At 38.1% G+C, this 23,520-nt stretch overlaps 1 protein-coding gene across 1 annotated transcript; it reads right to left on the bottom strand.

Moving 5' to 3' along the window:
* Positions 1–16,740: 16,740 nt before the first annotated feature.
* On the bottom strand, positions 16,741–20,735 carry LOC125235571 (uncharacterized protein K02A2.6-like). The gene is made up of 2 exons (XM_048142169.1): positions 18,999–20,735; positions 16,741–16,773 (listed from the first exon to the last, which is right to left on the bottom strand). The coding sequence occupies exons 1-2, from the start codon at positions 20,733–20,735 to the stop codon at positions 16,741–16,743; spliced, it is 1,770 nt and encodes a 589-aa protein (XP_047998126.1).
* Between the last annotated feature and the right edge of the window lie 2,785 nt (positions 20,736–23,520).

Here is a 23,520-nt window from a genome sequence, read left to right as displayed (position 1 = left end):
TAAAAGATCAAAATGTGCCACGTAAAGAAATACCTAGTTACGAACTCTTTATGAAGCTAATGCACGAGATGAACATTGGGTTATTTAAGCCCCGCAAAGATCAATGTGACTTATGCTATTCATTTAAAAATGATACTTTGTCACTGGAATCTTACAATAATCATGTGATTCAAAAGGAGAAAACACAAGACAAAGCTCTGGCTATCGAAGGAAAACTAAAAGTATATAACTATGGACGTACAAGCAGTACAGTTAATTCCTCAATTACCCGCTGGATCTCTGTATTTCAAACAAAAACTGGCTTGTCATCAATTCACTATATACGAGTTAAGTACTAAAAAAGTATCATGCTATGTGTGGCACGAATGCGATGGAGCCATGGATAGTGAAGTATTTTCTTCTTGTATCATAGATTTTTTGGAAAAGCACTGTTTAGATGCGAACGTGCCTATTGTCCTTTATAGCGATGGGTGTTGTGCTCAAAATCGGAACGTCACTTTGTCCAATTCATTGTTACATTTTGCAAAATTACATGATGTAACAATCTTTCAAAAATATCTCGTTAAAGGGCATACACAAATGGAAGCAGATTCTGTCCACGCAACTATTGAAAGGCAAAAAAAGAACAAAAAAATATACGTACCCGCAAACTATACATGTACAGCTTATAAGAGAATCCAGAATAAGAGAGTCTTACACTGTCAATTACGTAGACTATCGGGTTTTTAAAAAGTATTCAATTTTGAAATACTATAAATCTATACGACCTGGCAATCGAACTGGTGACCCGTGCGTAAATGACCTGCGTGCCTTGAAATATACCACAGAGGGCATTTTATATAAATTATCGTTTGACGATAACTGGGAGGCTCTGCCCCGACGTATGATCCCAATCACGGTTTCAGCAGATAATGATATTCGACAGTTGTATCAAGCACAACTGCCTATAACGCGTCGAAAATTTAATGATTTACAATCATTAAAAATGGTGATACATAAAGATTACCACCCTTTTTTTGACAACCTTCCATGTGAATAGTAAGCTGACTTAGCTAAAAAATATATATATTAAAAAAGGAATCCTGTCATGTGTTTATGTCATTATCATAAAATCTCGCCAGAAGAATATCAATTGGAAGAAGTGTATTAATTTAATTAAAATGTGTTTTTCGGTTGTAGATTACCTGTTCAAAAGAGAACACGGACTTATTAACTCTCACATGTGTGATAAACTAAACAAATATAAAATAAAACTATGGAAACGGATTAAATCGCGTATAATGAATTTAAAATACATCCCGACGTTTCGAACTCTTTACAGCGTTCGTGGTCAACGGGTGACTGAGGAAAAATTAAAAAGTGCAAAAGCTACCCACTTACAAGAAATATTAACGAACCATGACCACAAATAATATAGACTTCTAAGGCAGGTTCACACACTATTAATAAAGCTAGTTATACAATATTCAAAAAAATTTACCATTACTCTGTTAAAAAATAATTAACCAATTAATCTACACAAAATTGACAAAGAAACAAACTGCAAATGCTTAGGTCGCACTGTGTATAGAAAACCTACTCATACTGATAGGTACTTAAATGGCAAATCCCACCACCATCCCAGTCATCTAGCTACTGTAGGCAAATCTTTGTTTCAGAGAGCCCAAAGGATATGTGACGACCAACATTTGACCGCGGAGCTTCGACATGCCAGGCAGGCGCTGTTGGCGAACGAGCTCAAGATACCGCGTGTCAAGCAGAAGGCCCGTTTGAAGATCCCTACAGTCGAGCGCCGGCCTGCCATTCTCCCTTTTGTTAGAGGGGTCACAGATAGGATCAGCCACATCTTGAAACGGGCTTCTATTAAAACTTATTTCAAGCCTATGAAGAAGATGTCCCAATTCCTGAGGCCTGTGAAATGTCAAACTCCTCTACAAAGCGCGGGAGTGTACAGGCTAGACTGTGAGTGCGGCCTGTCATATGTGGGACAGACGAAACGAAGCATTTCCACACGGGTGAAGGAACACATAGCGGATGTCAAGCACCGTCGGCAAAGGTCTGCAGTCTCTGAACATGTCATGGATAAAGTCAATCATGCTATAAAGTTTGACAAGCCTCTGGTTCTCGCTAAGGAGAAGCGATATATACCCAGAATGTTGCGAGAGGCCATTGAGATCAAGAAATATCCAAACTTTAATAGAGAGGATGGCTTTACTTTACCACCGGCTTGGGATCCAGTAGTACATCTGATAATGGAACAAGCACGACGAAGGCTGTGAGGCATTTGTGTTGTATGGTGTTGGACATTTGCAGTTTGTTTCTTTGTCAATTTTGTGTAGATTAATTGGTTAATTATTTTTTAACAGAGTAATGGTAAAATTTTTTGAATATTGTATAACTAGCTTTATTAATAGTGTGTGAACCTGCCTTAGAAGTCTATGTTATTTGTGGTCATGGTTCGTTAATATTTCTTGTAAGTGGGTAGCTTTTGCACATTTTAATTTTTCCTCAGTCACCCGTTGACCACGAACGCTGTAAAGAGTTCGAAACGTCGGGATGTATTTTAAATTCATTAAGGTCAGTGTGGGTAAGACCGTCTACCCGGAAAGACCGTCTATTGACTATAACTTTTTTGTTTATATATCTACGCCTCTCACACCTCCGAAGGTATACCAGTTTTTTATCCTCAAGCCATTGGTCTTCAGTACGTATCCCTAAGACGAACACTAATTAACAATAATCTTGATTTGTGTTTCGAACTCTAACATCGAGTTCAACATGGTTCCGCAAAAAATTAAAATAAAATAGAAGCAGTCGGAATATTTGTATATTGTATATGTAACGTAGTCATTTAATAACCGTTCTTTCTGACTAGTACTATTAATTTACTCAAAACGAGCTCAATTTCTAGTTTTATGTTCTGAAATATGTAACCTAGAAATTGTGCCTACTCAGAAAGTCCGGCATAAAAGAGAAAGGCAAGACCGGCATATGATAAACAAGGAGTTGCCAACCTTTTTTAGGCTTTATTGGAAATAAGTCGGGTGTAAACAATATCAATATATAGGTACGTTTTTGGCTTATGATAGTTGTACCGTTTTTGATTTTAACTTCGAAATACAGTTTTGATAATGATTCGTATGGTGTTACTAAAATCATTCGAAAGTATTAAGTAAAAATAAAATATATGTGACATGGTTGTGAAGAATGATAAGAGGTGAACAGAAGTAAGCCTACACTGCATTATTCATCATCATATTTAAGTTGGTAGAATTATCGTAAGCTCTAACCGTTTTTTATTATTTTTGTTTAAGTATATTTAGATTGTGCAACATGCGGTGACAAATATTTGAAAAGAGAGTAGGGTTTTAAGTTGGTTATTATTTTTATAATCAGCATTACCCAACAGGGACCGTATGGGTACCCTTTAAAACGGTTTTGACACTTTTGACCGACTATTTTACGGCTACCCGACCGTTAATTGACATTGCTGGCTGTCACTATGACAAAAAGTCGTCATGGGTGTCGTCAATAGGTTTTCGGGGGTGGTAGCTCAGGTAGGTGGTAACTCTGGTAGTAACTATAGAAAAACCAAGCATTGCTAAGAAATGTTACCAAACCAATTCACGACATCTTAATATCCTATTACCTTTTCTTAATAAAAAAGTTTCAAAAACAGATAAGTAGTTGGATTTATATGAGTCTGTAATATCGTGACTAAATTGTATCGCAGGTGTTCGTTGTAAAAACAGTATTATGCAATATCTGTACCTGAAAAGAAAAGGTTATGAACCCCATCTACGGGACTTATGCCGGTCTTGCCTTATAAATAGAAAAATGCTTATATGTTCAAAATTTTAACATTATTTTATTAATTATCTAGCACATTCTGCCCTGTTATTACGTAAAATAACAATGATCATGATTTTGGAACCTAGTCTCATAGGAAATTACGCGACAACAAGCACTAGACGGTCTTTCTGTACTCATCGCGGGAGGACGGTCAACCCGCCGAGCCTTATAAAATGTGATTTTTATGAATTAAAAGTACCTTATTTCACCAAAATATTATAAAAGCTTTGTAAAATATAATATTTGCTATCTCATAGGACCATGCGCATTACGCTAGACTACATTAATTATAGAGTTTTATCCACTCAAACTTAATTTCAAATAAACTATGCCGGTCTTGCCCGCACTGACCTTATACGCGATTTAATCCGTTTCCATAGTTTTATTTCATGAGTAACTATCGCGGTAACCGAAGACAATATTATAAACAAATATAGCAAAAAAAAGGAGACCTTTGAAGTACAATGGTTTGGGAAAGATATAGAAATCATCAATGGCCAGCCACTATGGGAATACATGGCGATACATTACAACTATTCCTATAATGTAAAATAAGCGCGTTACAAAACACGGAGAAACTAAAAAGCCAAAAATAATAAACCTTTCAATTCAGATTTCTTATCGTATTGCAATAAGCTAAACATCCAAATTATAAACAAATCAATTATTTTTGGAGTCGGTACCAGCCTGTGTATGGTTGGGTGGGGCAAACAGGCAATAGCAAGGCGACGAACAGGTCTGGTACCGACTACAAAAATAATTGATTTGTTTATAATTTGGATGTTTAGATTATTGCAATCCGATAAGAAATCTGAATTCGAAGGTTTATTATTTTTGGCTTTTTAGTTTCTCCGTGTTTTGTAACACGCTTTTTTTTAAGGCGGTTTTTTTTTGAAGTTGGTTAAAAATGCAAGTTTCTAATCCATTTCGAACAATCAAAAGAGCCTGAAACTACAACGCAAATTAAAAAAGGTAGAGTGGCCAGAGGGTCTCGGAAAAAGTTGATGTGACTGGAGAGTATACTGATGACAAGTGGTATCGTTGTGATCGGTAGACTTTACTGAGTACGAAAAAATGACTTGTCGCAATCTCAGACTGTGGGGGGGGGGGGGTAACTATGACGTCACAAAGATCGCGGTCCCGGGTTTAAATTTGACTAAGAACCCCTTATTCGATTTTGTCAAATGATGTGATGTCATTTGAAAGCGTATACAGTGCCCTTTAAGATTTGGTGTCACGTTAAAAGTAAATTTTTGTAGTTAACTTTTTATTAATAATAATGCAAAAATATATTTTGGCTGTCTTTTTTTACTTTTGTCACACAAAAAAGGCAATAAAAAGGACTCTTAGATAAAAAATGTGTTATCAAAACCATGTAGCAACATTATTAAGCTATCCGTTACTTTTTAAATTTCTTCGATCGGATAATAAACAAGCAAACTACAAGCATAAATCCGTACGGTAGGCGGCAAGTACCGGTTGACACGCGTTCCCACACATTCGGCGTCCAACAAATTACACCTCGCGCAAAATTCGTTTCAAGCATATATACCTCTAATCTTATTCATCGTAACCTATCAATAATTAGTATAATTGGAAAGTTCAATTAAAATCCGTTAAGAAAATTGTTTCTTAACGGATTTTAATTGAACTTTTAGATATTGATCTACCATTTGATTTTATTCAATAATCGCCAATCTACGGTAGTTACAAAGAAAAAAGTGGTGATGCGATTTGAGTGCTTCCTTAGGTGTGTCAACCCTAGACGAGTTTAAAAGGGGAGGTAAAGGTGACATATAGCTCGTGCTCTCACCTGAAAGCCACACGGAGAGTCAGAGGAGGAGAAACTAGGGTTTTAGTTTAGTTTTAAGTTATTTTTTCCTTTATTTGTTGATTTTATTGTATTTAATTATTTTGTAATTTTACCCAGAACATGCCAAAGAACAACCCATATGTCACCTTTACCTCCCCTTTTAAACTCGTCTAGGGTATCAAAGCTAGGGAACCACTCAAATCGCATCCCCGCTTTTTTTCTTTGTAACCACCGTAGACGAGTGATTTTTGATTTTAAGAAAATGGTAGATATTGTTTCTTAAAGGACTTTAATTGTACTTTGAAATGATACCAATATTGGTAGGCTACGATGAATAAGATTAGAGGTATATATGCTTGAAACGAATTTTGCGCGAGGTGTAATTTGTTGGACGCCGAATGTGTGGGAACGCGTGTCAACCGGTACTTGCTGCCTAACGTACGGATTTGTGATTGTAGTTTGCTTGTTTATTATCCGATCGAAGAAATTTAAAAAGTAACGGATAGCTGAAAATTCCCTCTTTTATGAAAAATGTGATGAATTTTATGGCATTTTCTGATAGAAACTAAAATTAACTTCCAAATAAGGCTACATAGTCATTACTTTTACTTATACAGTATAATACTAAGGGTAATACCGCTTGAACTCAAACGACTGAGAGGTGCGGTTTTTTGACCTAGTAGTAAAAAGTAATCGTAAAATCAAAACGATTGGACTTCGGTCGTTATACACATTAAGTTACTAGAATGAAGTTATCTATAATGTTTATCGGAAAATGCTATGAAATCCATCACATTTCTCATAAAAAAGGGAATTTTCAGCAAAAAAAAACCAACGTGTGTACTTGATAAAATTACAAATAAAGTAAACAAAATAAAATCAACAAATAAAAGAATAAACTTTTTAACAAAAAATAAAACCGCCTTCAAAAATAAGCGCGTTACAAAACACGGAGAAACTAAAAAGCCAAAAATAATAAACCTTTCAATTCAGATTTCTTATCGTATTGCAATAAGCTAAACATCCAAATTATAAACAAATCAATTATTTTTGGAGTCGGTACCAGACCTGTTCGTCGCCTTGCTATTGCCTGTTTGCCCCACCCAACCATACACAGGCTGGTACCGACTCCAAAAATAATTGATTTGTTTATAATTTGGATGTTTAGCTTCTTTGTAACCACCGTAGACGAGTGATTATTGATTTTAAGATAAAATGGTACATATTGTTTCTTAAAGGACTTTAATTGTACTTTGAAATGATACCAATATTGATAGGCTACGATGAATAAGATTAGAGATGTATTTGCTTGAAACGAATATTTGCGCGAGGTGTATTAAATTTGTTTGACGCTGAATGTATGGGAACGCGTGTCAAACGGTGTACCTCGAATGCGGTTATATGCTTGTAGTTTGATTATTTATTATCCGATTAAAGAAATTTAAAAAGTAACGGATAGCTTAATAATGTAGCTAAATGATTTATATAACATATTGTTTAGCTAAGTGGCCGTTTTCATTACTTTTTTGAGTCACAAAAGTCAAAAAAGAGAGTCAAATAAACTTTTTAACAAAAAATAAAACCGCCTTCAAAAATAAGCGCGTTACAAAACACGGAGAAACTAAAAAGCCAAAAATAATAAACCTTTCAATTCAGATTTCTTATCGTATTGCAATAAGCTAAACATCCAAATTATAAACAAATCAATTATTTTTGTAGTCGGTACCAGACCTGTTCGTCGCCTTGCTATTGCCTGTTTGCCCCACCCAACCATACACAGGCTGGTACCGACTCCAAAAATAATTGATTTGTTTATAATTTGGATGTTTAGCTTATTGCAATACGATAAGAAATCTGAATTGAAAGGTTTATTATTTTTGGCTTTTTAGTTTCTCCGTGTTTTGTAACGCGCTTATTTTTGAAGGCGGTTTTATTTTTTGTTAAAAAGTTTATTTATTTGTTGATTTTTAGTGGTTCCTAGTGATATTATATGTATCAGTCTGAATACATGTACAGTAGTGTAAGAATTATCCTTTAACTCCTAACCATTGAGGAGTTGACCTTCCATCATCAGCTCAGTTGATTTTTAGTGGTTCCTAGTGATATTATATGTATCAGTCCGAATACATGTACAGTAGTGAAAGAATTATCCTTTAACTCCTAACCATTGAGGAGTTGACCTTCCATCATCAGCTCAGCCACATAAAATTATTACCATCAGACGTAAATACTGGTGTACCTTTGAAAAATAGACTAAAAATATTACATGTGTGCCTATAACATTTGAAGAGTTCCCTCGATTTCTCCAGAATCCCATCATCAGACCCTGACTTGGTGCCAATGGGACCATCTCGGGGTTATACCGGTTCGATCAAAAAAAAAATTTTGAAAATCGGTCCACGATTCTCGGAGATATCGAATAACATACATACAAAAAAAAAAAAACATTCAGTCGAATTGAGAACCTCCTCCTTTTTTGAAGTCGGTTAAAAATGGTGTGTTAATTTTAACACTTTACATATAGTCCTATTTCCCCATAGACCTTTGTCACCGGGCGAAGAATCATGCTATATATTATTATAATTAATAACATGTAGGTGTGCATTTTTTGTCATATATGGCAGTATTAGTTTGAGGAGAAGACCAGTTTTGTTCTGTTACTGTACAAAGATGTACATTTTTTGCAACTATGCATATGCACTCTGACCCAAAACAACATCTTAATGCAACTGATGCATCTGGACTTTGTCCAAAAGTAGACCGTCATTTTGCATACGCATGAAAATCTCCCACACAACCTAGTTGTAATTAAACATAAGAATTTGTGTATTCGCATTACATTTTTTACCGTGACAGTAAACACAACTATTCAGATTTTATGCATTTTTGCTGATACCCTGGCGCCCGTACCTTGACATTCTCTTACATAAAGTTTTTGGCCCTTCGATAAAGAGACCTTCGGTTCGGTGTTGTCGCCGTCGTCGCGAGATTCAGTGCCAGAGGTCTTGGAATAGAATCAGTGACATATTTGACATTATACGCGAGTGCTACGTATCAGCATTGACATCAAGCATCCAGCATCAGCATTGACATCAAGCATCCAGCATCAGCATTGACATCAAGCATCCAGCATCAGCATTGACATTAAGAATCCAGCATCAGCATTGACATCCTGTATCTGGTACCAGAGTACGAAGAAGTAGCTGCCTTTCAAGTAAGATCTTTCCATATTTATTCTTTGTACGACTACCATCATGTCTAATGAGTTAATCGCGAGGCAAGCCGTGATTTTGGAGGAGATTAAACGGATACAGGGGAATTTCAAGAAGGACTCCGCGGTCAGGAAGACTTCTAAATATCTGACAGATAGATTACGAAAGTTGGAAGAGTTGTGGTTAGAGTGTGTAGATAATAACGCTCAATTGCAGAAAGAGCATGACAAAAGCCATCAATATTTTACTGAGAATATCTTCAACGTAATTTCGACGTGGTACGAGGGAACCCAGAAGGCCCTGCAGGCTAGCAACGTGCCCGCAACGTTGACTACGGAGACGGAAGTTGGTGACGTAAAGAAGACCGGCGTCGAAGAGGGGGTGTCAGCCGTGGGCAAGGATAGTCAAGAGGGGACGGCGGCAGACATTATTTTTGACACTAAGAAGTTTCTCGGAGATGACACGAAGTTGATGGAACATAAGCAGCTTCAAAATGCAAATTTCAGAGCTCTAAAAAGATACGTGGAAAGTATTAGCCTTGATACAATAAGTGAAAAATGGGAAATTGAGGATAAGCTTAAATTGTTGCAAACGCGCTGGACTGCCGTAGAGAATGCTCATTTGCAAATTGACAGTATTACAAACGGCACTGACATTGACTATTATGACAGTTATATGCTCTACGAATTGAAATATGAGCGATTAAAAAAGGGTCTTAACAGTAAGCTTTCATCGTCCATTCATCAACAGCTCACTTTGCCTAAGCTGGATCTTCCCCAATTTTTTGGAAACTACACCCAATGGCCTACTTTCAAAGAGTTGTACACCGTGGCTATTCATACCAATCCTGCCCTAACAAAGGCGCAGAAAATGCAGCATTTGAAAGGAAAGCTAAAAGGAGAGGCGGAAAAACTTGTACAGCATCTCCAAATAACCGCCGAAAATTATGATGTTTGCTGGGAGTTATTGACACATAGATACAATAACAAGCAAGTTTTATTTACGAAGCAATTCCAGACGTTTATGAGACAGCCTAGTATACAAAAACAAGCGTCGACAGATTTGAAGCGGTTATATGACACTAGCATGGAAACAATACATGCTATACATAACTTGGGCGTAGATACGGCAAGTTGCGACCCAATACTTGTCTATTTACTATGCGAAAAGTTGGACACTGACACATAGATTACATGGAAATGAGAGCGCATCCACGCGAATTACCCTCTCTTGATGAGTTCATGGGGTTCATAGAGGCAAAGTTTACAGCTCTAGAGCCTTTGACAAAGCGTAAACCTGACAGCAATGTGGCCAAACCTGTACAATCGGGTCACCGACAAGCGTATACTTTTAATAAGTTCACAAAATCAACAAACCAATCAGCAAGAGGCCCGATTAACTCGAAATATTCTAACTATCACGCATCTACCATTAAATTTAAATGTCCATTATGCAATGACGAGCATGCGTTATTTCAATGCCAGCGTTTTCTCGGCATGACACCGAGTGAGCAACTAAAGTATGTCACTAAGGCCAACATATGCAAAAATTGTTTATACGTACATACCAAGAATTATTGCAAGTCTGAGAAACGTTGTAAAGAGTGCGACGGAGCGCACAATATGGTCATACATAAGGCCTTTGAAAACCAACCGTCGTCTTCGTCCGCTAGCGTACCGCAGAGAGAGCAGAGACAGGGACAAAACAGCTTCGTCGTGGGCAGTGATGCGGATTCGCTGCTACCCACGGCATTGATATACGTGGCCGACAACCACGGGACTTATCACACCCTTCGAGCGCTGATAGACCAAGGGAGCGAAGTTTCATTAGTCTCCGAAAATGCAGTACAGACTCTAGGCTTACAAAGACAAGCGTTAGCCGGGAATATCACAGGGGTCGGAACCCTATCCAACAAAAGTAGGGGAAAGGTACATTTGCAATGTAAATCGTTGCATAATGAGTTCGAGTTCTTCACAGATGCACTAATATTATCACGTGTGGTCCGCGATTTACCCAGTGTAAGCTTTGCAAAAAGAAACTGGGGACATATTGACAACCTTACGTTAGCAGACCCACAATACAACATTTCCCGGAAAATAGATCTTTTATTGAACGTTCAAGTTTACTCGCAGATAGTAATGAACGGCCTCGTGAAGGGTGAAACAGGACCCATAAGTCAGCAGACGCAAGTAGGATGGATACTTTCAGGCGCCATCAAATCTTACAATTGCCATGTGGTTATAAATGACACAGAAGATTTACAAATGGGCTCATGACCTAGGTTTGTCTATAAATTTCTCTAAAACAAAACTTATGTATATACATTCACCTTATAAAAAAGTAAACTTCACACCACAAATCGTGGCCCACGACCACAAATGTATGCACATGACCCACGCAGCCTGTAATTGTGCGCAGCTAGAAATTGTTAACGAGCACACTTACCTTGGATTAAAAATAGACCATAAGTTCAACTGGAATCCACATATAAACAATGTTTGTAACAAACTAAGATCTATACTGTCAAAACTATCCATACTAAAAAACAAATTGCCCTACAATACTCTAAGGCTCCTGTACATGGCACTGGCCGACTCTGTTATAAGCTATGGCTTAGAAAGCTACGGCAGAACATATAAAACATATCTAAACGACATATTTAACCTACAACTACGTATACTCAAGACAATTGTACCTACTAAAATTAAATATAAATACAAAGATAACTATGAAAATCTATTCAAATACTGCAAAGTATTAACTGTATTTGAAAAAATTGATCTAGCAATAATAACTCAATACTATCACAATATAACAGATTTAAAGAAAAAAACACGACCCGCGCGATTACGTAACCTAGCCAACCTTCCAACATTTGAAGTAACAAAAAGTAACAATGTGTACGGGCAAAGGTTAGGGAAGTGTATGCTACCGCATATTTTGAATAGATTTTCAAACGAACTATTAAATTCGTTGGAGGGACGAACGAATAAGCAGGTAAGGTAAGAAATATTGTAAAGAAATATTTGTTTAAGATAAGGCAGTCTAACGACGCCAATTAATTGAATACTTAACCCTCAAATAAATATGTAAAAATGCATGCAATCATTAGTATAATTACTTAGCCATAAAAGATAGGACTCCTTAACTCAAAAAATCTTTATTAGTTAAGATTAGTAGTTAAGAAAAAACATGTTATTTGTAATTATTTATAGAAATAAACAGTTTAAATTAAAAAAAAAAATTTTACAGTTGAACGACATCGTATGCATCCGAAGCAATCAACCTGTCGGACGATGGGCATTAGGTCGAGTAATTGACACCCACCCTGGAAAGGATGGACACACAAGAGTGGTAACCCTAAAAACAGAAAATGGCATCATGAAACGGCCAATTGTACAACTAGTACCACTGGTTCATAATTCAACCACTAACACAAAAAATGACAACGAAGTTAACCACTCATCATTCACTACCACCCATACCAAACCTTCCTCGCAAACACGCAAGATGTCCTGGATGACGCTCTTATGTTACATCCTTCTGCTCCTCATGACACTATTCACGCCGGGCACTCAAGCCGAACTCAAAACCTTTAAATTAACTCCGTTAGAGACGGACCGAACACTGTACTTTGACAAGATATCTGACATGCAAGAAATCAAAGATGATTGGAAAATAGTTTTATACTATAACATGACAAACTATTGGCAAAATATAAATGCATTGAATACTTATGTGACACAGATAAAACGTTCGGCACGACCCGAAATGTTAGAACAATTCCACATTATTATCAACCAACTCGACCAAGACATGCAAGAGTTGCGTTATTACAATACATTACTTAAAAATCAACCCATGGAAACTCATCGATATCGACGAGGGCTAGCCGATGGGGTGGGATATCTTGCAAATTCCCTGTTTGGGGTACTGGACCAGCGTTTCGCCGAAAAATATGAAACAGACATCCGAATGACACAACATAATGAACAACATTTATTACAATTAATAAAGAATCAAACTAGCATAATCGAAGCCGAGGGCAACATTCTAAAGCGCAACGAGCACACTATGAACAAACAATTTCGGATTCTTACTGACCACTTAAACAGACTAACAAAGGAAGCAACCCAAGAATATACTCAACACGAAAATGCATTGCACATTATGACTTCCTCTATGGCAGCGAACGGAATCCTTCAACATCTGAAAAACATACAACAAACCGTTATAAATACGTTGACCAACATGTATCATGGTCACATCGACGTCCATCTCTTATCGCCCAAACAATTGCAAACTGAGCTAAACACAATAGCTCGCCATCTGGCCAGCAAACTGGCTCTTCCGGAGATTAATGACAATATACGCAACTTATACAAGTTACTCCAAATCCAAGCTCGCTTAACTGACCAATATCTTATAATAGAAGTAAAAATCCCTCTGCTAAGCGATGAAATATACGAAATTGACCGCTTAATAAGCATTCCGCAGCACGTATCACCCGACAACGTCATACAGGTTATTCCCGGAACCGATCTAATCGCATTCAACATTAACCAAGATACATTCATACCAATGGAAAGCACTGATATCAACAGGTGTACCCAAATGAACGGAAAAAACCGGCCAAGAGCGTGTCGGGCCACGCTCAGTGTAGGGTTCCGTAGTTTTTCGTATTTTTCTCAAAAACTACTGAACCTATCAAGTTCAAAACAATTTTCCTAGAAAGTCTTTATAAAGTTCTACTTTTTTGATTTTTTTCATATTTTTTAAACATATGGTTCAAAAGTTAGAGGGGGGGGACGCACTTTTTTTTCCTTTAGGAGCGATTATTTCCGAAAATATTAATATTATCAAAAAACGATCTTAGTAAACCCTTATTCATTTTTAAATACCTATCCAACAATATATCACACGTTGGGGTTGGAATGAAAAAAAATATCAGCCCCCACTTTACATGTAGGGGGGGTACCCTAATAAAACATTTTTTTCCATTTTTTATTTCTGCACTTTGTTGGCGTGATTGACATACATATTGGTACCAAATTTCAGCTTTCTAGTGCTTACGGTTACTGAGATTATCCGCGGACGGACGGACGGACGAACAGACAGACATGGCGAAACTATAAGGGTTCCTAGTTGACTACGGAACCCTAAAAAGGTATTATGTCACTTGAACAATCCCATTTATGACATACAACAAGGCAAATCCATTTGCAACACAGAAATACTAAATCATCAAAAGAAGCATGACTCGTACTGCCATACGGAAACAAAACCCTGCGCCGACAAGTGGTACAAATTGCATAAACAAAACACATGGCTATTCGCCTGTTGCGAAGAATGCTTAGTTCGCATCTTATGCCCAAACGGTCTGGCGACAAAAGTACTTCATAGCAACGGACTGATTCAGCTCGACCAAGGTTGTGTCTTGAAAGGCGACACATTTATGCTATACGCCAACAAAGATTACATCGAAGAAGCATTTACTGATTTAGATCCTCACAATTTATTACTCGAAGTGTCTCCATTAAATAATGTACTGAACACATCCCTCGCTCAGATGACTTTCCACAATGAAACACACGAACAAGAGTTTCAACAGCTCCATCGGGATATACAAATTCTTAAATCCCAGTCCCAAATTGAGGAGATGTCCACTCATGATCGATATCAATATATTACAATCGGAACATCCTTGAGCGTCAGCATTCCCGTACTGGTCATCCTGTTGTACACATACCACAAATATCGAACGGGGATCTGGAAATTTGAACGGCAACCCCCGCTTGACAAAACGAACCAAAGTGATAGTGATAGTGAATGTGTTTATACTAAGCCAAAGCCAAGTGCGCGAAAACATACAACCCCTCCGACTGAGGTGGTTTTTGACTCAAGTACTAATCTCTAAGTACCTATAGTTCCTAAGTAAAACTTACTTTCTATTATGCTTCAACCTACTAGCACTACTAAATTCTAATAATTTTAAATGATTTTTCCCCTCACTAACTCGGAAACACGTGTTTTGGCATACCAGCGGGTAAAAACGCATTTTATCCACTAGTGGGTAAAGTAATTTGACCTTGAATAAAGTCAAATTAACTGCTTTAAAATTGATAAAAGTAGGTGAATCTAGTAATAAAGATGATTTACCACCTGTGGAACTACTGGAAGCAGCGATAAACGCATTTTTTGCGTTGTAGTTTCCTCGCTATAGTGAGGGGAAAAGTTTTGTGTTACACTCGGGTGCAAATGTATTTTACTTCTCGTGTGTTAAAAAACTCGCAAGTTCAGGATTCTATTCTCGAACCACTCGCGTCGCTCGTGGTTCAACTATAGAATCCTTTCACTTGCTCGTTTTTCAATTCCACACTCGGCGTTAAAATACAACTTTGCCCCCTTGTATAACAAATAACTATTAATGATTTGTAATGATTCTACCTGCACTTAATTTTATCATAGTTTACATTCATGTATTTTAGTCTACACTAGTTTTAACTAATTCAAATTGTCAACAATTCTGCGTCCCTTTCCGAGGCGGCAGTATGTACAAAGATGTACATTTTTTGCAACTATGCATATGCACTCTGACCCAAAACAACATCTTAATGCAACTGATGCATCTGGACTTTGTCCAAAAGTAGACCGTCATTTTGCATACGCATGAAAATCTCCCACACAACCTAGTTGTAATTAAACATAAGAATTTGTGTATTCGCATTACATTTTTTACCGTGACAGTAAACACAACTATTCAGATTTTATGCATTTTTGCTGATACCCTGGCGCCCGTACCTTGACATTCTCTTACAGTTACATTATATTAAAAATATATAAACCTTGCACATTACTGTTTTATTAAGTATTATACTGAACCTTGATCTGGCCCGATCACTTTTCTCATGTACTATTCCAGTTCTAAATATATATATATATATATATATATACATATATATATATATAGTAGAGTTACTACTTAAAAATCGCAAATCAAAAAAATACAAAAAGAAAATAATTTGATTTGCTAATTTCACGTGTATATAAGAAGTTAGAGCGGTTGCTAGTCGTTTATTTAATAAAAATTACACTTAACAGATATCTTGACACAAACACCTATAACATGTTAAAGTAACTTACATGTATAACACAAACTCGTAGAGACATATAATGGGCATACACGACTTCAATACTTATAAATTGACTATTGTCAGTTTGGTACACATTACATCGTCGAATCACTTATCTAATTATTAAAAAATATTTTACTTGTTCAGTACAATAAAATGAAATAAAATAGTTTTTACGTGTTCCCCTGAAGTAGTTATTTTTCATATACGAGGTTGAGTCACACAGCCATCGCTATGTTTCTCATTTAGTGACTCTGGCTCTGGAAAGGGCTAAAAGTATATTTTATTGAACGTCAGTGTGTATTATCGATTATTTTAAGCATTCAGTCCCTTATAAACTAAAATACCTAGATACCATATACTAAAGAAAAAGCGATCAAGCCCACCGGTGGCGAAGCCGGGAATCGAACCCGGGTCTCCAGCTATCGCGGCTGACGTGCTCAAACCACTACGCCACCCCGACCGCCACCAGTGGGCTTGATCGCTTTTACTTTGGTGGAAAAAACTCAAACTAAGTACTTAAGTACTAAGTACTAAGTACAATCTACTATATTTTGAATACCAATACAATCAACAAATGAAAAAAAAATACCTACAACATTACAAATATTATTAAGTAGGGTAGGATGTCTACCTGTACCCGATGGAAACTGATTGCAAACTTACCAGTGGTGAGGAACAATACACCACATAATTCATCCAGGTCGCGGTTAAAAACACAAAATTTGAGTTAATAACTGGGCTGCCACGGATGTGACGGACCCTGTAAAAAAAAAGAAAGTTTATTAAATAAATACATTAACAATTTCAGAAAATCAACACCCTGTATCCCGACGTGTTACTAAACCCAGTTTCACTGCACTAAGTTATATAGATTAGATTAGATTTCTTTATTTCATGATAAAAATAACACTAAGTATAATTGTAATTGTATTACAGCAATTCCCGTTTAGTTTGTACATTTAGATCACGTTTCCGATTTGGATAAAAATTGGTAGACTGATAGAGTCCATGATGCTGAGCAAGATCCACTAGGTTTCCCAAAATGTCCTATGTAGTTTGTATGAAACCTTCCTTTTTTGTTACCAGATTTCTATACATTTTCGGTAACGAAAAAGGAAAGTGTAATAAAACACGTCATGGTAGAACAACAACTATTTATTCGATATCAATGTGGGTACCATGTACAAATATTAACTACCCACAACATCTCCTCCAAAAAGATTAAAACCCAACACCAAATAGTTACACATATCAAGAAGTCTAATTGTACAGTAATTCATACACTTGGGCATTTATAAACAACTTACGATATTGAATACGTAAAGAGGACTGATGGTGAAGTGACTCTTAAATACAACATAAATGCACATTTTCCAAACCTGACCACTGCGTCATCCTTCCCCTTAAAATATCGTTACATAATATTTCATACTTATAAATCTATTCTTTAACTATAGTATTTCCTACCACTATTGTTAAACTAAATGTTACTTAATTACATATGATAACGTACCTTGAAGATCATGAGAAGACTTTATTTCGAAGCAATAAGGTTCACAGACCATTAAATATGAGGAATTACGATGGTAAATATTAAGTAAGGCAAACTTTGTAATGATTTTATTTCTTTTGCTATTTATCAGCATGTTAGATTTTTGTTTGTGAGCCAAAGATTTAACATGCCTACTTCACTTAATTAGGTACCTACCCCACAGTTATACATTTACGATTTATTTTTAGTTTTAGACTAATTTTGTTGACATTAAGCTTAATTACATGTTTTACTTAAATATAGGTTTTTTTTTTATTATTTTTTTTTATAAGAGAATTAAATGTGCCTATTAGATAATACAGACTTTCAGAATATTAATTAGGAACAATGTTTAAACGATACTTAGGCATATATATTATATATACTAGTTACAGATTTATATAGTTATTTTTTGTATCAAAAATTCAAAATGCACCACCCTATACGTAACAAAATGTTTAAAATTGAACCTTAAATTATTGGTATACAAATGTGTAAGTACTTCAAAATTATTACTGTTACATGAAGTAAAGGGTCAAACAATAGGAATGAAACATTTTGATAGCTATATAATTTTAAGCTTTGACCTAGTTTAGCTACTAAATAATGTATACCTATTTATTTCAATTATTTTTGGTTACCAGTTTAGCGCGACTACGAGTCATTATAACAGTGGACCTACCGCCATTGTCAACGTTATTTTCTGCAACATTGGGTTCAGTTTTACATTCTCGTGTTTGACCTACATCTTTACACTCGCCCTTGAACTCTGCGTCAGCTGTCGCAGACAGCTGTGAGTCCGGGGACAGTGCACTATTAGGAGTTTCGCACTTAATTAAATGGCGTCGATTGCGCCTAAACCTACTACCTAACTTATTTTCTATGATGTATGAGCGAGGAGTTTCGGCTTTACCTATAACAGTAGCTCGAGTTCTCGTCTTTCCGTCTATACATACAACTTCATCACCTAGCTTGAGTGACGGAAGTGTCCTTGCATGTTTATCGAAATAGTCTTTTGCTTTTATTTGATTACGCAACATTGTCGAATATTCTGATGGGTCGATTGGCCGCGGGGTCAATAACTTGGGGTGCACCGGGAGTTTACATTTGAGTTGACGACCCATCAGAAGCTGTGCAGGAGAGCTCAACCCGTCCCTAGGAGTATTACGATAATTTAATAATGCTAAATGAAAATCCCCCCCTGTGTTAATCGCTTTTTTAAGAAAGGATTTCACTGTCTGCACTGCGCGTTCACTTTTGCCGTTCGACTGTGAATAGTTCGGCGATGAGGTAACATGATCAAACCCCCATTGACTAGCAAATATTTTAAATTCACGACTGCTATATTGCGTTCCATTGTCACTAATGACAGTTTCTGGAATGCCATGGCGCGAGAAAACTTCTTTCATGTTTTGTATTACTATGTTAGATGTTATATTTGGTAAATTACATACTTCTATATAGTTTGAATAGTAGTCTACTATTATCAGAAAGTACTTCTTTTTATATTCAAATATATCGGACCCGATTTTTTGCCATGGCAGCTCAGGAATCTCAATCGGGATGAGTGGCTCTCTGGCGGGAGCGTTTAAACTCTCCTGACAGGTGCGACAGCGCTTCACAAACGCCTCGATGTCCTGCGTGATGCCGGGCCAGAACATGACCTGCCTCGCGCGCCGCTTGCACCGGTCTATACCCATGTGACCCTCGTGAATAGTTTTGAGCATCTCTGCTCTTAGCGCTCGCGGTATCAGAACCAAATTGCTTTTAAATATGACCCCATCCACTATAAACAAATCTTCTCTAAATGACCAGTACCATTTTAATTCACTAACCACCTCAGATTTGTGATCTGGCCATCCTTTCATTATGTATTCAGTCAATTTTAAAAACTCAGCATCCAAGTTGGTTTCTTTTTTAATATGAGAAAGTTTGTTATTCGACATTGGTAAATTACCCACGATTAATTTTACCTGACATATATTATTTTTGTGCACATCGTCACTGTAAAGATCCGGTAGCGAGGCACGAGACAAGGTGTCTGGAATATACATGTATTTTCCTGGCTTATACGTGACATGCAAGTCATAGTGCTGTAATCGCAACAACATGCGCTGCAAGCGTGCTGGGACAGACATCAACGGCTTCTTAAAAATACTCTCCAGGGGTTTATGGTCTGATTCTACTACCACCTTTTCTTTACCGAAAATGTACTGGTGAAAGCGCTCACACGCAAAAACGATAGCCAGAAGCTCTTTCTCTACCTGTGCGTACCGGCGCTGCGCGTCTGTGAGCGTGCGCGAGGCGAACTCCACCGGGCGGCCGCCCTGCATGAGCACGGCGCCCAGCGCGTCGCGCGACGCGTCCACCGACAGCAGCACCGGCGCGTCCACATCATACAAGGCCAGTACCCCCGCCCCACACACGACTTCTTTTAAGTCTTCGAATGATTTTTGTTCGCTCTGTTCCCATCGCCACTCATTATCTTTTTTTAACAAATTTGTTAACGGTGCCGCACGTTGCGAATGGTTAGGTATAAATTTAGATAGATAATTAACTGCTCCCAAAAATCTTTCTAAACTTTTCCTGTCGTGTGGTGTTGGCATCTCTTTTATCGCCCTAACTTTGTTATCGTCGGGCCGCATTCCGTTTGCGTCAAAAATGTGTCCTAAATATGTTACAGACTGCACCCCAATTTTACATTTTTGCTTATTAAATTTCAGGTTAATCTCTCTAGCTCTATTCAGAAGCGCGGCCAGTCTCTCGTCATGCTCGCGCCTAGTTTTACCCCATACGATTATGTCATCGATAAAACTATCTACTCCCTCTAAGTCTTCCAATAGTTGCCGCATCTTACCATGAAACACCTCACTGGCACAATTAATACCAAACGGTAAACGCAAAAACTGCCACCTACCGAATGGCGTGGCAAAGGTACACAGGTCGGCGCTCTCGTCGTCAAGCTGCACGACCCAGAAGCCCGAGTTGGCGTCCAGCACCGAGAAACAGGTGGCGCCCCGCAGGCGCGTGGCCAGCTCGGGCAGCGAGGGCAACTGGTAGTGCGCACGGCGCACCGCCACGTTTAGCTCACGCGGATCCAGACATATCCGTATGCCGCCATTCTTTTTTGCGACCAGAACTAAAGGGTGAACCCATTGAGTAGGATGTGTCACCCTCCTAATTACCCCCATCTTCTCCATATTTTTAAGCTCCTCGGATAGGCGATCTCTCAGACCTAATGGAATTTTTCTGGTAGCGCTTATGACTGGCGGGACCGACTTATCTACCACAATATGGTATTTACCTGGCAGACACCCTAAACCCGTGAAGAGATCTGAATAATCATTAAGTTGTATGGTATTGACTCTTTTTACTAAGCCCATATCTTCACATGAGTCACGACCCAACACGCTTGTAACTTTCATATCCGCAATCGCGAATGGCAAATTATAGCTTTTATTTTTATACCACCATACTAAGTTACAAATACCCTTTAAAGGAATTTCGTGATTAGTAAACGATTCAAAATTAACTTTCGGCATTTTTAGCATATTTACATCAAAACCTAGTGACACAAATCTCTCAAAAGACATAACATTGTAGTCTGCACCCGAGTCGAGTTTAAACTTTTCAGACCCGTGCTCACAAAACAGTGTTTCCATCCAGCGTCCCCGTCTAGTGCTCGAACACGAAACCATGTCTATATAAAATGGTTCACACTCTTCGGAATCACTAGTCATGGAGCCGTTTATTTCATAAACTCGTTTCACCCCATTTACATTGTCCACAAACCGCGATCTACACATACGAGCAAAATGTCCACGATGACCACAAGAAAAACATGTTACGTACTGTGCCGGACATTCTTGGTTGGCGCAACGCGTCCCGCCGCAACCAGCGCATTGACGCCGCGCCGCCGACGCCGAGCCAGCCAACGCGCGCGCGCCGCCGCCGCGCCCGCGCCGATCGCCGACCGCGCCGCCGCCGCCGCGCCGAGCGCCCCGAGCGCCACCGCGCGCTCGCCGCCGCTCCACAGCATGTACCTGTGCACTACCGGATCCCTCGCTCGGACCACTTAATTGTCTGCCACTTTCCTTGGAGGCTTCCTCGGCTTGACACAACTTGATCGCTTTGTCTAAATCCAAGTCGTCAGAGCGTAGAAGCCTATCCCGTACGGTAACGTTCCGAACGCCACACACTATGCGATCCTTAATCAAATCGTCACTAAGTTTGCCGAAATCACAGTTTTTACTCAACAGCCTCAGCGCTGTCACATACGCCTGAATTGATTCACCTTCCTCCTGATTACGCGTGAAAAATTTGTACCTCAGTAAAGTTGTGTTTGCCTTGGTACCAAAATACTCGTCAAACTTCTTAATAATGACGCTCACGTCATCTTTGTCTTTCTCGGCGTCAAATGTAAATGTCTGAAATACTAGCTTTTGCCCTAGCGGCTTCTCAGCATCACGCGCAGAAAAGTACTTTCGTTATTTTTATTTAATTTATGCGTCCTTTTGTACCTATAGCACCTCCACATACATACATAAACTCACGCCTGTATTCTCAAACAAGGTAGGCAGAGCACGTGAAACTGCTCAAGGGTCAGGGCCGCTCTTCTTAGCAATTAATGGTTTGAAAGAAAACATTAGGTACTGTGATATTAATGTTACAAGTTGCAGATCCAGAATTTTTGCCCTCCTTCATCGGATATTCTCGTAGGAGTCTGACTGACTTAAATAAACGCACAGCCCAAACCGCTGGAGTTAGAGATTCCAAATTTAGGACGTATGTTACTTTATTCAAAGAAGCCAAGTACTCTTTGGAGTACATTTTCAATGCTTAAATCAACTCTGAAAGTTAAGAAGAACATACACATTGAAAAGTATCCTAAGCTTATGGCGTTCTTAAAAACAACGTCTGCAGGTCATAAGCCAAAAAAATCAAAGATTTTTACACCAACAGATGTCGAAAGATTTCTAAATGAAGCTCCTGACTTAGATTATTTAGCAGCCAAAGTAAGTCAAATACCAACTTTATTCCTTTTGCTAAACTCTGACCAAATATTGCTCTAAGAATAAAAGAGAAAATGTTCCAGGCCTTGTAAAATCGTGGTTTAGTACAATCATTAAATTGAAGCCTTTCTTTCAGGTGGTGCTTATTATAGGAATAACCGGAGCCTGCAGGACACAGGAACTGACAAACCTTAAGACAAGCAATATCGAAAAACATTCAGATACATTGCTTTTATTTAAATTACCAGACACCAAGACCAATATACAAAGAAACTTTGTGGTCCGTGATGAGTATGTGCAAATCATAGAAAACTATCAAAAGTTACGACCAGTGAACACAAATTTTGATAGGTTTTTTCTTACTTACCGTAAAGGTAAATGTTCCCGACAACCTATGGGGCCAAATAAAATGGGCAGCCTACCCCGTGATATTGCCACTTTTCTTAAGCTTCCGTCACCAGAGCAATACACCGGGCATTGTTTCAGGAGAACCTCAGCTACTCTGTTGGTGGATTCCGGTGCTGATTTAAAAACCCTCAAGCGCCACGGCGGTTGGAAGTCAGACACAGTTGCTGAGGGGTATCTAGAAGACTCTCTTGCAAATAAGTCAAAAATTTACAAAGGAATTGTAAGCAGCATTACACTAAATAAGACATGTGCAGACCCTTTAAATCGTCCATCAACTTCAAAAGATGAATCATTACCAAGCTATTTTGAAGATCCACGGAGTCGTCCATCAAACTCCAAAGCTGCGTCATTACCAAGCTATTTTGAAGATCCATGGAGTCGTCCATCGAATTCCAAAGATGCCCGGTTTGAAAGTACTGATGCTACCAGTCCTACTGCTTGCTCTCCTACATTTACAGCAGAAAGTGATGATAATTTTGGAGTTCATAACACCCAAATTACTAATAATGCCATATCAGGACCAAAAAAAAAATATGTCTATTAATATGTCTAATTG

The sequence above is a fragment of the Leguminivora glycinivorella genome, chromosome 17 (genome assembly GCF_023078275.1).
Source record: "Leguminivora glycinivorella isolate SPB_JAAS2020 chromosome 17, LegGlyc_1.1, whole genome shotgun sequence".
Lineage (NCBI taxonomy): Eukaryota > Metazoa > Arthropoda > Insecta > Lepidoptera > Tortricidae > Leguminivora > Leguminivora glycinivorella.
This window is presented reverse-complemented; position numbering and strand designations above follow the sequence as displayed.

Coding starts and splice junctions, on each gene's coding strand:
- LOC125235571 (XM_048142169.1), bottom strand. CDS start 20,735: ATGGGGGTAATTAGGAGGGTGACACATCCTACTCAATGGGTTCACCCT. Junction 16,774..18,998: donor ACTATTCAAACTATATAGAA/GTATGTAATTTA, acceptor TTTTTTTTACAG/GGTCCGTCACATCCGTGGCA.